Genomic DNA, 14,375 nt, shown 5'->3' with positions numbered 1-14,375 from the left:
TGAAATCGTCGGTTCAGTGTGCTGCGGCAGTCAAAAAAGCAAACAGAATGTTAGGAATTATTAGGAAGGGAATGGTGAATAAAACGGAAAATGTCATAATGCCTCTGTATCGCTCCATGGTGAGACCGCACCTTGAATACTGTGTACAATTCTGGTTGCTGCATCTCAAAAAAGATATAATTGCGATGGAGAAGGTACAGAGAAGGGCGACCAAAATGATAAGGGGAATGGAACAACTCCCCTATGAGGAAAGACTAAAGAGGTTAGGACTTTTCAGCTTGGAGAAGAGACGACTGAGGGGGGATATGATAGAGGTGTTTAAAATCATGAGAGGTCTAGAACGGGTAGATGTGAATCGGTTATTTACTCTTTCGGATAATAGTAGGACTAGGGGGCACTCCATGAAGTTAGCATGGGGCACATTTAAAACTAATCGGAGAAAGTTCTTTTTTACTCAGCGCACAATTAAACTCTGGAATTTGTTGCCAGAGAATGTGGTTAGTGCAGTTAGTATAGCTGTGTTTAAAAAAGGATTGGATAAGTTCTTGGAAGAGAAGTCCATTACCTGCTATTAAGTTCACTTAGAGAATAGCTACTGCCATTAGCAATGGTAACATGGAATAGACTTAGTGTTTGGGTAATTGCCAGGTTCTTATGGCCTGGATTGGCCACTGTTGGAAACAGGATGCTGGGCTTGATGGACCCTTGGTCTGACCCAGTATGGCATTTTCTTATGTTCTTATGTTCTTTACAAGCTACGGCTAGTAAGAGATCCGAAGCCACTTCTGTTCCCTAATAATTTTTGATCAGTGGTACAGAAATTTTTATCTGCGATTTTAAATTACCGCAATTCTCTCTACTTGAGGATTCCTCTATCCTCAGTTAAACCTTTCAATTACTACAAAACGCAGCAGCACGACTTCTGGATCACATTTCTCTAGTCTTTAGAGACTTACATTGGCTACCTGTTCACCCCAGAGTCAAGTACAAAATAGCAATGTTAACACATAAGTTGCTCTCGACCGAGTCGCTACCTTGGGTGAATGCTATGTTGCAGGTTTATCACCCGGTTAAAGCTTTGCGCTCTTCGCAAAAGGCCCTTCTGGATGTGCCCCTGGTGAAATAATCCAGACTCTCCGAGACGAGAGATTGTGCCCTATTCAATTGCTATGCCTATTCTATGCAATTCTCTTCCTCACAACGTGAGAGAAGCGAATGTCCAAAGAAATGTAAAACCCTTTCATAAACTGTTATTGTATTATCCAGCTGCCTGGATTTTATATTGTTCTCAGATTTTTATTTCCTGGATTTTTTTTTTTTTTTTTTTAAATGTCTGCAGACATTTACATTTTTATTATGTATGTTTTACTGTGAGCCACTTCGGGCCTTGGTTTATGTGGCCTATAAATGCAATTACAACACAGATGGAGTAAGACGGGTTCAGGAGGGGGATTCAGTTTTTACAGTTTAGGTTGCCGGAGAAAGCTGGTCTCTTTCCGGCAGGGAAGGGGAGTCCAGGACAGAGTGTGAGAGAATGTGAGACAGACAGAAAAAAAAAGTGAAAGTGAATGTGAATACGAGAGACTGTGCGTGTATGTGAGAGAGAGAGAGAGAGAGAGAAGCTGTTTCTATTGTATGTTGGTTATTGGAAAAAAAATGAGATGGAGAAACCATCCTCACGTTTCTGGAGCTTTCAAGTGGTTATATTGCCTCATCTCCCATCTTAGATGGCTGCAAAGCGATAAACAGCAGATTTAAAGCAGTTTTCTTTTACAAAACATGTCACCAAGGACGGGGGTGAACATGGCACCCAGGCCGCGACTAATCTCGACAGTAACGGAGCAAGGCTCCCTCTACAGCGGATCAGGGTCTGCCAAGTTACCCACCGCAGAAGAAATGCGCAGTTGGTTTATGGAGCTATGTGCTGATATGAAACAGCATAAGAACGATTTGTTGGCATCCTTTTCGGAAGTGCAGGAAGATATGGCGGGCCTAGAGACTCACCTAGATGGTCAGAGCGATACCTTGAAAAAGCTAGCGGGACAACAAAGAAACCTGCAAATGGAGCATGATTCTTTGCTAGATAAGTTGGAAGACCTAGAGAATCACAGTAGGCGGTGTAACCTGCATATTTAGAGGGGTCCCTGAGCGATCTGCAACTCCCTCCTGGCTAATTCCACGGAAGACACAGAGACAATCAGAGCATACACCACAAAGAATTACTATTAAGCGTAATCATCTGCCTACATAGCCACGTTCTAAAATCTCGCATTTATGAGGCTACAAGGAGGAAAGCAGATTGGAGCTGGGAGGGTCACACCATCGCAATTTTTAATGATTTGGCGTCAACAGCCCTTCACAAGTGCTATGAGCTAAAGGAGGTGACTGAGGCTCTGAGAACTGAAAACATTCGCTATCAGTGGACTTTCCCTTTTGGTCTGCAATTTGTGCTGAATGGTATCACTCACCGGCCTAAGACCCTATCCGAGGCTGTTGATGCATTTACAAAGGCTAATTTATCCGTGAATTTCACTACAGCTAAGCCAGCTAATACTATGCTCCAGCCCAATGCCTTTCCAAGATGGTGGTGGGCTGGAAAGGGCGGTCGGCACCTGTGGCGGCATTCGGAGGAGTCCCGCTCTGCTCTCTCAGACCAAGGCTGAGACTGGGGGTCTGCGTCGCAACAGACTGCGCCAAGTTTTCTCTGCCTCTAATTGCATTCTTTTCTCTTTCAGATGCATTGGAGGTTTATATTTCCTGATTATGTTGCTTGGAGATTTAATTTACTGACCATTAGGGTGTTTATGCTGCATTTATTCTTATCTTAATGTAATAGTGATGGTATTTTGGAAGGTTCATGCCTCTGCTATTTCAGAGGGGAAGCGTGGATGGGCCTTCATCTTCTTTTGATTGTCACTGCCTACTTTGGTTGGGGAGATCTACATGAGGGATATGGTAGATCCTTCTGTTGAGGGTGAGGAAGGGGGATATGGAACCGGATGAATGGGGCTCTCAGACTAACTATTTTTGGAATATACAAGGCGGGCAATTCGGATCTCTTGTTTGGTACCCCAATCATGCTAGTGGGCACTTTGGAGTGGTTACATTTGAACTTTTTCTAAGCGGCTAGTCGTATCTTGTCTATCAATTGTAAAGGCCTGAATACCCAGCGCAATCATCACCTGCTTTACCGAGAGCTATCTTCTCAGAAAGTCTCTCTATTGCTTTATTGCAGGAGACTAATTTGAGGAAACAGCATGAGAGGTTGCTACTTACTAAGAGTTTTCCTTATCAATATTTTGCTGCAAGCTCCTGCGGGGAGAAGTACACAGGGGTAGGCATTTTGATATCCTGTCACCTTGTCTTTGACATCCTATTTCACTTGGCAGATCCACACTGCAGATTTTTACTGCTAAAACTGAGATTTGGCAAAGACATATTCACAATTGTCACACTGTATGCACCTAATCAAGACCAATTGTCTTTTTTGCGCTCTCTGGGGGAAAATTTCTTGAATCGTGCTGAAGGGCTTTTGTTGGTTGGGGGGAATTTTAACTTTATTCAGTGCCCACATCTCGATTCTTCGTTCCCGATATCCAAGTCCTCTCATGGGGTAAGGAGCAAGCTCTCTACTATAATGTCTCAGTGGAGCCTGGAGGATATCTGGAGGCAAAGACACCCTAAGTCATGCAACTCTACATTCTACTCCTCACGGCACAGTTCATACTCTCGCATAGATTATGTTTTGGTGGATAAGCTGCTGCAGAACAGGGTGCATGCTACTGAAATAGGTAACTTTACATGGTCAGCTCATGCCCCAGTCTGGATCAATGTTTTCCTCCAGGATGTAGATCCTGGCTATAAATGTTGGCGTTTGAACAAATCTTTGCTGAAAGATGAGCCCTTTTGTGCTCATCTTCAAGAACAAATGCAAGAATTTTTCCATTTTAATACAATGGAATCCACCTCGATTGGCACTGCTTGGGAATGTTCCAAAGCAGTGATGCAGGGCTTATTAATCTCACGCACTGCCTTTTGTAAACGAGAGAAAGAAAAACAGTGGTATTGTTTGATGGGTAAAATTACAGACCTTTCTCGTAGGCATATGCAAACCCAATCTTCCAATATTTACAGGCAATTGACATTAGTGAGATCTGAGCTTCAAGCTTTGGAGAATGATCTTATTGTTCACCAAATGGAGATTAATAAACAGGCTTATTTTGAAGGGGGCAATAAGGCTGGGCGGTATCTAGCTAGGAGATTAAAGGCTGTCCGTGGGCAATGCTCCATAGCTAAAATAAAAAAACCCCAACGGGAATTTCTCACCTCGTCCAAAGGAATTAGGAAGTGTTTCTCTCAGTTCTATTCTTCCTTATATGAAAAGGATTTGACTATAGAGGATGTGGCTATTGATAAATATTTATCTGGACTCCCTTTACCATCACTCTCAGGCGAGCAAAAGCATCTCCTCAATAGCCCAGTTCGTGCACCAGAAGTGTTACAGGTTATAAAATTCTTGAAATCAGGTAAATCACCAGGCCTGGATGACTATTCTAGTGCATATTATAAAAATTTTCCCATATCTTAGTAGCCCTGCTATTTTAATTATATACAAGATGGGGGCTCTATTAGGGGGGCCGCCAATGTGGCGGGCATTTCGGTCCTTGCAAAACCTGGCTGGGACCCAACTCTGGCCGGTAAGAACCGCACAATCTCGCTAATTAATTTGAACCTCAAGATTTTGGTGAGGGTCCTGGATGAACAACTGAACCAGGTTATACCAGAATTGGTTCATACCAATCAGGTTGGTTTTATACTGGGCCAAATGGCAGCTGATAATATCTGCAAGATTATCGACCTATTATGGTAGGTTCATAGAGAGCATGTTCCTTCCTTATTCCTTTCCCTTGACGCTGAAAAAATGTTGGATAGGGTACACTGGTCATTCCTTTTCAAAGTATTGGAGAAGATTGGTTTTGGGCCTGTCTTCCTTTACTGGGTGAGATGTCTTTACCTACGCCTCAGGCATGTGTGAAGGTAAATGGGGGAATATGGGGAACGTTTTGAAGTAGGGAGAGGTACGAGGCAAGGTTGCCCTCTGTCCCCATTACTTTTTGCTTTGTTTCTTGAGCCCTTTTGCTGCCAGAGTGCAACTATCCGGCCAGACTGAAGGTGTGAAAGTGAGGGAGGCACAGTACAAGCTCTCTTTATTTGCGGACGATATCATGGTCAACCTCACTAACCCAGGACATTCATTAGCTTGCCTGGTGGCTGAATTAAATCAATTTAGTGCTGTGTCTGGCTTTAAGGTTAATTATGATGTCGGAAATTTTAAACGTCAACCTGCCAGCCTCTCAAATAGGTTTGTTGAAGTCTCAGTTTCTCTTTAAGTGGGCCAAGTCATCCCTTAAATATTTAGGAGTTCGTATTGGACCTTGTATTTCGGATTTATTTTGTCTCATAAGAACATAAGAAATTGCCATGCTGGGTCAGACCAAGGGTCCATCAAGCCCAGCATCCTGTTTCCAACAGAGGCCAAAACCAGGCCACAAGAACCTGGCAATTACCCAAACACCTAGAAGATCCCATGCTACTGATGCAATTAATAGCAGTGGTTATTCCCTAAGTAAACTTGATTAATAGCAGTTAATGGACTTCTCTTCCAAGAACTTATCCAAACCTTTTTTGAACCCAGCTACACTAACTGCTCTAACCACATCCTCTGGCAACAAATTCCAGAGCTTTATTGTGCGTTGAGTGAAAAAGAATTTTCTCCGTTTAGTCTTAAATGTACTACTTGCTAACTTCAGGGAGTGCCCCCTAGTCCTATTATTCGAAAGTGTAAATAACTGATTTACATCTACTCATTCAAGACCTCTCATGATCTTAAAGACATCTATTATATCCCGCCTCAGCCCCTTTGTTAAAAGAGTTAGATAAAGATTTAGATAAATGGCATAGAGAGAGATTTTTTCTCTAAGGTCATTGCCATCATAAAAATAAATAATTTTGCCTCGATTATACTTTTTTAGCATGCTGCCAATTTTTGTCTCTGTGGCCATTTTACACATCTGGCAGAAAAGGGTTCATGACTTCATTTGGAAGCATTGGCCACCGAGGGTGATGAGATGGGTACTCTATCAACCCAAGATCGTGGGGGTTTGGGGGTGCCTAATCTCCACTGATATTTCACTCCCTCCCAATTAAGAGCCTTCTTGGATGTTTTCAGGCAGAGGTCCCCTAAACAGTGCGTAATACTTGAACAATCGGTGATTGGATTGATGCCCCTTTCAACTCTACCATGGCAACTGAGAATTACTTGAAGATAGTTAAACTGTTTCCCCATTACTTTATCTGTTACCTTGAGGGTGTGGGCACAGTGGAAATCTAAACTGGTGGCGGAAGGGAAATATTTTTCTTATCTCATCTTTTTCATAATTACTCTGTTCCCGGTAGCTCTATTCGAGATATGGAAGCAGAGGAGTGTTACTCACTTTGAATATCTTTTGTCTAGGGGTAGTATTATTTCACAGAGCTCTTTTGCTGAAAAATATAATTTAAGTACCGCAAACTTCTTAGCATTGCCCAAGTGCGACACTTTGTATTATCTCACACTTGGTAGGGCCTAAATCTATTTTTGAACATTATTGTGATAATGTAGATCACTTGCAGAGTGCGATCTCATAAATCTATTCCTTGTTGAATAAAGAACTCCAAGTGCCACATAAGCATATTCTGGCTTGGGAGTCAGATCTAGGGGAGACCCTGAGTATAGATGATTGGGACTTAGTGTTTCTGTATGCACAAAAGTGTTCTATTTTAGATGCTTTGCATGAGAATTGTTATAAATTACTATATTGATGGTATCTAACTCCACTCAAGTTTCCTGCTATGTACTCTCGGGTGGAGGACAAATAGAGAAAATGTAAAACTGTGAAGGATTTCAAAGGGGCATGGGATAAACACTGTGGATCCATAAAGGCTAGTGGATAGGAATGAAGAGAAGAGCCATGGGGGTGGCTTGCTGGAATGGAGGCTACTACCTGGTGATACTACCCTTACTCAATAAGCCTTCGCACGGTTAATGCAACTCCAACATTGCTCTCTGCTTCAACGGCAAGGGGAAATGTGGAAAAAAGGATTTGCATTCAGACAAGAACCAACAAGGACTGAACTTCACAGTCTGGGTAAACAAATAAGCGAGGGGGTAGCTTGCTTATTACGGCGGTTCTACCCTAAACCAATTAAGCTTGATACATCACTTTGAATGCATATACAGCGATGCTCTCTGCTTCTACGGCAGGGGGAAATGTGGAAAACAGGATTTACATTCAGACAAGAACCAACAAGGACTGAACTTCACAATCTGGGTAAACAAATAAGCATGTGGGTAGTTTGCTTGTTATGGCGGTTACTGTCCTAAACCAATTAAGCCTGATACATCACTTTGAATGCATATACAGCGTTGCTCTCTGCTTCTACGGCAGGGGGAAATGTGGAAAACAGGATTTACATTCAGACAACATCCAACAAGGCATTGATCTGTACAGTCTGGGTAAACAAGCATCAGGGTAACTTGGTTGATGTGGCGGTTGCTATCCTTAACCATTAAGCCTTATGCTCACCTTTGATGCAACTCCAACATTACTCTCTGCATCAATGACAGGGGATGGCAGGAAACTTGAATCAAACAGTTACCAACAAGGGCCCTGAACTTGGTGGTTGATGAAATAGATAAGTCTGGGAAAACAAGTGTGGGAGCTTGCTGGGCAGACTGGATGGGCCGATTTTTCTGCCATCATCTCTATGTTTCTATGAATATGTGGGGATGTTGGTAACTTATATCATATCTGGTGGACATGCACACCTGTTTCCAACTATTGGATATTACAGATTTTGGGGGTGAAAGTTGAGTCAGATGCCCACCATATTTTGCTCAATATCCCACGGGAGGCTTTGGATAAATATCAATGTAGCTTTTGCCTCCAAGTTTTTATAGCGGCTCATCCCCTCTATTTCTGATGTTCTTCTTAGGCTACATACCCATTAGCGAACAGCGAACATTACAGCTTCCTTTCACAATCAGATGTCTTCTTTTACGAAGACATGGAACCCAGATGTAGATTGGCAGGCGTCTCAGTCTCTAGCTTAGGCCTCCTCTCTGGGATTTATTTCACTGTGATACCCGATATTCTTGTTCATGGAAATCTTATTTCACTTGTTCATACACTGCTGATCTGGGAGCTGTCACGCTGGGCTGGGTATTCTGGGCTATAGTATTCTTTTTATGCAATCTATCTTGTACTCCACTACTTGGTTCTGTGTCGTTTGGTTTGGGTGGGACCGCAGATTGAGCTGTCTTATTTGCCTCACTTTCTGTATTTTTGGGCTAGTTATATGGAAATCAGGGGGGGTTAAAAGGGAGGGAATATTGTTCTTATCAAAAAAACAAACACAAGGCATTGAATGTAAGATATGTTTTGTTGTTCATTTGTATTGTGGCAACATTCAATAAATCTTAAATTGAAAAAAGCAAAGGTAAGGTTTGTCTGTTTGCAGATGATATTAAGATCTGCAACAGAGATAGCATGCCTGATGGAGCAGAAAGAATGAAAACAGATTTAAGAAAGCTTGAAGAGTGGTCAAAGATTTGGCAGCTGGGATTCAATGCCAGGAAGGGCAGAGTCATTCATCTGGGATGTGGTAATCCAGAAGATGAGGGTAAAAGCTTGATGTGCACAGACCAAGAGAGGCATATTGGGGTAATAGTGTCTGGTGATCTAAAGATGGTGAAGCAATGCTAAAGCCAGAGGGATGCTGGGCTGCATGGAGAGAGGCCTAAGCAGCAGGAAAAAGGAGGTGATAATCCCCTTGTACAGATCCTTGGTGAGGCCTCACCTGAAGTACTGTTTTCAGATCTGGAGCCCGTATCTCAAAAAGGATAAAGACGGGATAGAGGCTGTCTGTAGAAGAGCGACCAAAATGGTGTGGTGTCTGTATCAGAAAAGTTATGAGGAGAGGCTGAAGGATGTGAATATGTACACCCTGGAAGTGAGGAGGTGCAGGGGAGACATGATACAGACCTTCAGATACCTGAAAGGCTTTAATGATGCACAAACTTTGAGCTTTTGCATTGGAAAGAAATCAGTAGAATTAGGGGTCATGGAATGGAACTCCAGGGGGGACGACTCAGAACCAACGTCGGGAAATATTTCTTCACGGAGAGGGTGGTGGATGCCTGGGATGCCCTTCCTGAGGAGGTGGTGAAGATGAAAATGGTCAAATATTCAAAGGGGCATGGGATAAACACTGTGGATCTTTAAAGGCTAGAAGATGGGAATGAAGAAAAGAGTGCATGGGGGTAACTTGCTGGTGTGGCAGTCACTACCCTTAACATAAGGCATGGGGGTACTACCCTTAACCAATAAACCTTGATTCCTTTGACACAACAGCAACATCGCTCTCCACTTTGATGGCGGGGGAGGGGGCGGAAAGAGGAATTGGATTCGATGTTAACCAACACGGGCCCTGATTTTTACAGTCTGGAGTACTGATAGACAGCCATAAGGAAAAAGCACAGGACGGCTTCTGAGGCCACGTCCCCATAAGCAAAGCCCGTCAAGCAGCACTGCCTGAGTTATCAAGAAAGCTCATCGCCCAGTAAGAGAGAAACACGGGGTTAACCTGCACTGGATGGGCCATTCTGGTCCTTTTCTGCTGTCATTACTGTGCTACTGTATTGGCTGGAGAGGTTCAGAAATGTTTGTGATCAGCCGAGGGTTTTTTTTTATGGTGCAGGAGCGAAATATTTAAAATAAGTACATTTGAGTTGCTGTCAGTGGTCATGTGACTGTGACTTTTCTGGTGTTAAAATGGGGAGAAGCGTGGCCAAAGGTCTGGGAAGCTGAGCCCTACACCGGATAAAGGCTGCGGAGAGCAGCGACAGGGGAGGACACTGCTCGCTTTGTGGAGAAAGGAAAGCCAGCTCGTTGCACAGGGGAAGGGGGAAATCAGCCACATAGCATCAGCTGCTCAGACCGAGCTTCGCAGCTTCCCAGGCAGCAAACGAGCCTCAGAGGAGGACTCAGCAGCCTCCCGGCAATCCCTCCACACAGACGTGCTATTCTACTAGCCACCCGCCCAGGGAGCTGGGTAAACAGTGCAAGTACACCGTGCGGACCAGGGCACTACTCAGTGACTAGCGAGGGGCGAGAAGAAAGGGGGCCTTATTCTGTAGTAACACACACACACGCAGACACATACACACACACAGACATACACACACACACACACGTACGCACACACACACAGACACACAGACAGACAGACACGCACAGGCAGACACACACACACACATGCGCACACACACACAGACACGCACACACAGGCAGACACAGACACACACGCGCACACACACACAGACACACACACACACACGCATGAGCATCAGGACCACCGCTGGGAAACTGAACAGGGCTGAGATGAGTGACCCTGAAAGTCAGCTCCCATCCCCAGGCCCAGAAAGCCAGACACTGGGTGCAGGCCGAAGGACAGCAAGGGGGCTCCATCCCCAGGTCCCACTTCCTGACCAGGTGAGAAGAGAAGAGGGCAGGAAAGGGGGTTTTGTAAAGTAATACAAAACTCCATAAAAAAAAACAAAACAAAAACAACAACACCACCAACACTTAGTATCGATGCAGCAACCCACCATACCATCCATAAGAGTGCTAATACCCAGGACTCAAACAGCAAGAGCCCTACCCATGAAAAGGCAGCAAAGCAAATATTACACCAGGCCGTAGAACCCCAGGACACCTCCTGCCGGGTAAAGAGAATTTATATTTATTTATTTACTTAATTTTCTATAGCGATGTTGGTGTATACCTTCACACCGGTTTACAGTGTTTCTTAATTAAAATACATAAAAAATCAGTGCTTCATAAATAAAACATAAAATACAATAAAATTTAAACCAATCATGAGGGAACTATCAGATATATACTTAAAATAATATAAAATGTATTTATTTATTTATTTAGTGCTTTTATATACCGACATTCTTGATACTGATCAAATCAGATCGGTTTACATGGAACATAGGGAAGGAACATTAACATATCCAAGAATAAACGAAAGTTACAATAAAACAGGGGAACTCAAACTGGGAATAAGAGGAGCCAATGGCAGAAGAATTCGGAACTAAACCATATCAATACAACAATATTTACAAATGCGATGACTAGAGGGCCTTGGAGTGAGCCTGTAGCTGGAGAGGTCCCAGATTAAGGGAAGGCTTGTTGGAATAGCCAAGTCTTCACTTTTTTTTCTGAAGGTCAATAGACAGGGTTCTAGTCTAAGGTCAGAGGGCATAGCATTCCAAATGTTCGGTGCCACTGTCGAGAAGGCTCTCTTTGGTGGCTGAGTGGAGTGTGGATTTGGCTGGGGGGGGGGGGGGGTGAAGCGATCCCCTGTAGGCTTCTCTGATCGGTCTTAGGGACGTGTGTAGAGTGAGTGGGTATTGGATATCGATGGGGGTTTGATTGTAAACTGATTTGTGAATGATGGTGAGACATTTGTGTAAGATGCTGAAGCTTACAGGAAGCCAATGCAGATTTTTTAGGATAGGTGTGATGTGGTCTCTTCTGTTGGCGTTTGATAAAATTACATAACAAGAACTAAAATACTAAATGTAAAAGTAAAAGTCTCAATAAACTATGCCTATTAACATAAAATAATCAACAAAAAGTATCCACGGAGGAAAAAATCACAGGAAATTACTAACTGACTTCTCCTTGATTGGAGGGTCGGCAAACGAGCTGTGAGGGATGGCTTTTCATAGTAAACATAACCCGGCTTCTAGTGAGAGGAGAGGCGCATCTCCCTGCAGCAGCAGCCAAATGTCTCAGGGACCTTCAGCCACCTTTGCAAGGGACCTGACCGGGTGTGGGGGGCAGTGATTGCTGTGGCTGTGAAGAATGGAAACTTCTCTCACCCCCTCCCCAGCTAAATCTCGCCGGACCGTGCAGGGGACGCCTCTTTACTGAGCTGCCCTGCTCACTGCGCATGGCCAATCCAGGGTCGTCTTTCAAATGCCATCTAATATTTCTTTTGGGGTGGGGGGGGGGAAGAATCTTAGTGATCAGTGCAGGGAAGGGAGGGTAGGAGAGAAGGGTCTGAAAGGGAGGGAGGGAAGGAGGGTGGTGAAGGATAAGGAGAAGGGACAGGAGGAGGAGGACACGGAGGAAGAGAGTGGAGACGGAGAAGAAAGAGGAAATAGCAGGGGAGATGGGGGGGGGGAGGATCTGGGACTGGGGGAGGGAGGAGATCCCCCTTCTCTCTCTCTTTGGTGCTAATTCCCTCTAACTCAATCACTCCCCCCTGCCTGTCTCTTACCCCCTCTCTCAGTCTCTCATCCTTCTCCGTCAACTCTCCCCCCTCTCACACTGCGGATTCTCTCATCCCCTGTCACTTCCTCCTTCCCCTGCTCCCCCCCCCTTCCCTCCTTCCACCCTGGGGGCTCTGGGACACCTTAGGGGCAGAGGAAAAGGCTCCGCTCTCCTCCTCTATTGGGGGGGGGGGGGGAGAGCCAGCTGCCGTCCCCTGCTTATCCCAATCTCTTCCTCAGGGGCCCGCGCCCTTCCATGGCTGGGGCCACTTTTTGCAGCCATGGGTATAATCCCATGGAAAAGGGGGAGATACGGGGGCTTCAGCAAGCAACTTTGTGGTTTCTCCTGGTCCCCAGGGGCAGAAGCGGAGACAATGGGGAGCAGCACCAGGACCTACAGTGCAAGGAAATCCCTACAGCACCTGAATGTAATCCGCTTTGAAGCGCTGAAAAAAGTGCGAAAAGCGGAATATAAAAATCCACCAGAAAAATAAATTAATAAATATAAGCACCTTAGCCAAGAAATCCTCCTGAATCTGATGGAGGGAGGGGAAGAAGGAGTAAGAGAGAAAGTGGAAAAAAAAAAAAGAAAAGGAGAAGGTAAGCGAGAAGCGATCTCCCCCTCCTTATAAAGCAATTACTGCCTTCCCTATAATTAGCAAAATTACTGCGCTGAGAGTTTGCAAGGATTTCACGCGGCACAAAGCTGCTTCCCAGAGCACCAACAAGGCTGAAATGAAATGTGCGAAAAGCAGCTAAAACCACCCCCGGCTTTCTCTCTGAGAGTCAGGACTGGAAGTGCTCCTGCCCCAGCCCCAGCCCCTCACTGCCCCCCGGCCCCGTGAAAGCGAAGGAAAAGGCGACTCACCAGGGGAGCATCCTGGGCTGGATGAGTGCTGGGCAGTTTGCCATCAGGGGAAACGCTGCCACCAGCCTTGGGCTGCTCGGGATGTCCAGAATCCAGACCCTCTCCAGCCAGAGACACTCACACACACACACACAGTCTCTCTGCTGCAGCCAGAGACACTCTCTCTCTCACACACACACACAAACACTCTCTCTGCTCCAGCCAGAGACTCACACACACACACAAACACTCTCTCTCTCTCTCTGCTCCAGCCAGAGACACTCTCTCTCTCTCTCTCTCACACACACACACACACATACACACCACACACACACACACACTCTCTCTCTCTGCTCCAGCCAGAGACTCACACACACACACTCCCTGCCCCAGAGATAGAGACACACACACACTTGTACGCTCTGCTCTAACTCACACACACCCGGCTTCAGAGATACACATATTGACCACTGGCCCTTCTCTGCTCTCAGGGGCAGTCTCTCCTCCCCTGAGGTGGAGTCAAAGGGACTGAGCCTGTGACAGGTATTCAACCCTTTCACTGCCGTCCCCAGAGGAAGAAGAAAAACCTGCTTTCCCTGGCAGTTGGAGGAAACTTTTGTTAGGAACACATGAAGGGATATTTGCAGAAGAGCGATCACGTCTGACTCCTCCCTTCCTCTCCCCCCTGTCCCTTTGCTCGGATCTCACTGTAAAGCACTTGGGGAGAAACTGCTGCAGTTACACAGGCAGAGTCGTGAGGTCTCTGCTTAATTCCGTCCCTTTTTCTCACTGAGGAAACGCTGCTGATCTTTGCTGCTCCTACCGTTAAAAATCCAGGAAAAGCAGGGGCCAGTGCAGGCGTCACACTGATAAAGCACTGAGAATGGATCTAGATCAGCGCCCCATACAGGCATCCCATTCCTACACCCAGACAACTGGAGAGTGGATGTACATCACATCTGTGTGCAGGCATCCCACTGATACAGGTAAAGCATGAATACAGCACAGACAAGCAAAACAAATCGATCTAAATCAGAGCTCCATGCAGACCATTCCCCATGATATGTGTACAGGCTTGAATCACAGTACGGACAGCCTTGAAGAATTGGAATTGTACATCAGATCTGTGTGGCAGGCATCCCA

The 14,375-nt window shown here is 45.2% G+C and overlaps 1 protein-coding gene across 1 annotated transcript in view; it reads right to left on the bottom strand.

The window, feature by feature from the left end:
• B3GNT7 (UDP-GlcNAc:betaGal beta-1,3-N-acetylglucosaminyltransferase 7) overlaps positions 1-13,478 on the bottom strand; it is a 32,634-nt gene extending 19,156 nt beyond the window's left edge. Inside the window, exon 1 of the mRNA XM_029616838.1 lies at positions 13,254-13,478. Within this exon, the coding sequence (XP_029472698.1) occupies positions 13,254-13,297 (44 nt within the window). The 5' untranslated portion in view covers positions 13,298-13,478. The remainder of the gene's footprint in view (positions 1-13,253) is intronic.
• Positions 13,479-14,375: the final 897 nt, after the last annotated feature.

This window comes from Rhinatrema bivittatum, chromosome 9 (genome assembly GCF_901001135.1).
Source record: "Rhinatrema bivittatum chromosome 9, aRhiBiv1.1, whole genome shotgun sequence".
In the NCBI taxonomy this organism is placed as follows: domain Eukaryota; kingdom Metazoa; phylum Chordata; class Amphibia; order Gymnophiona; family Rhinatrematidae; genus Rhinatrema; species Rhinatrema bivittatum.
The sequence above is the reverse complement of the archived record's forward strand: the minus strand, read 5'-3'. Positions and strand labels throughout refer to the sequence as shown.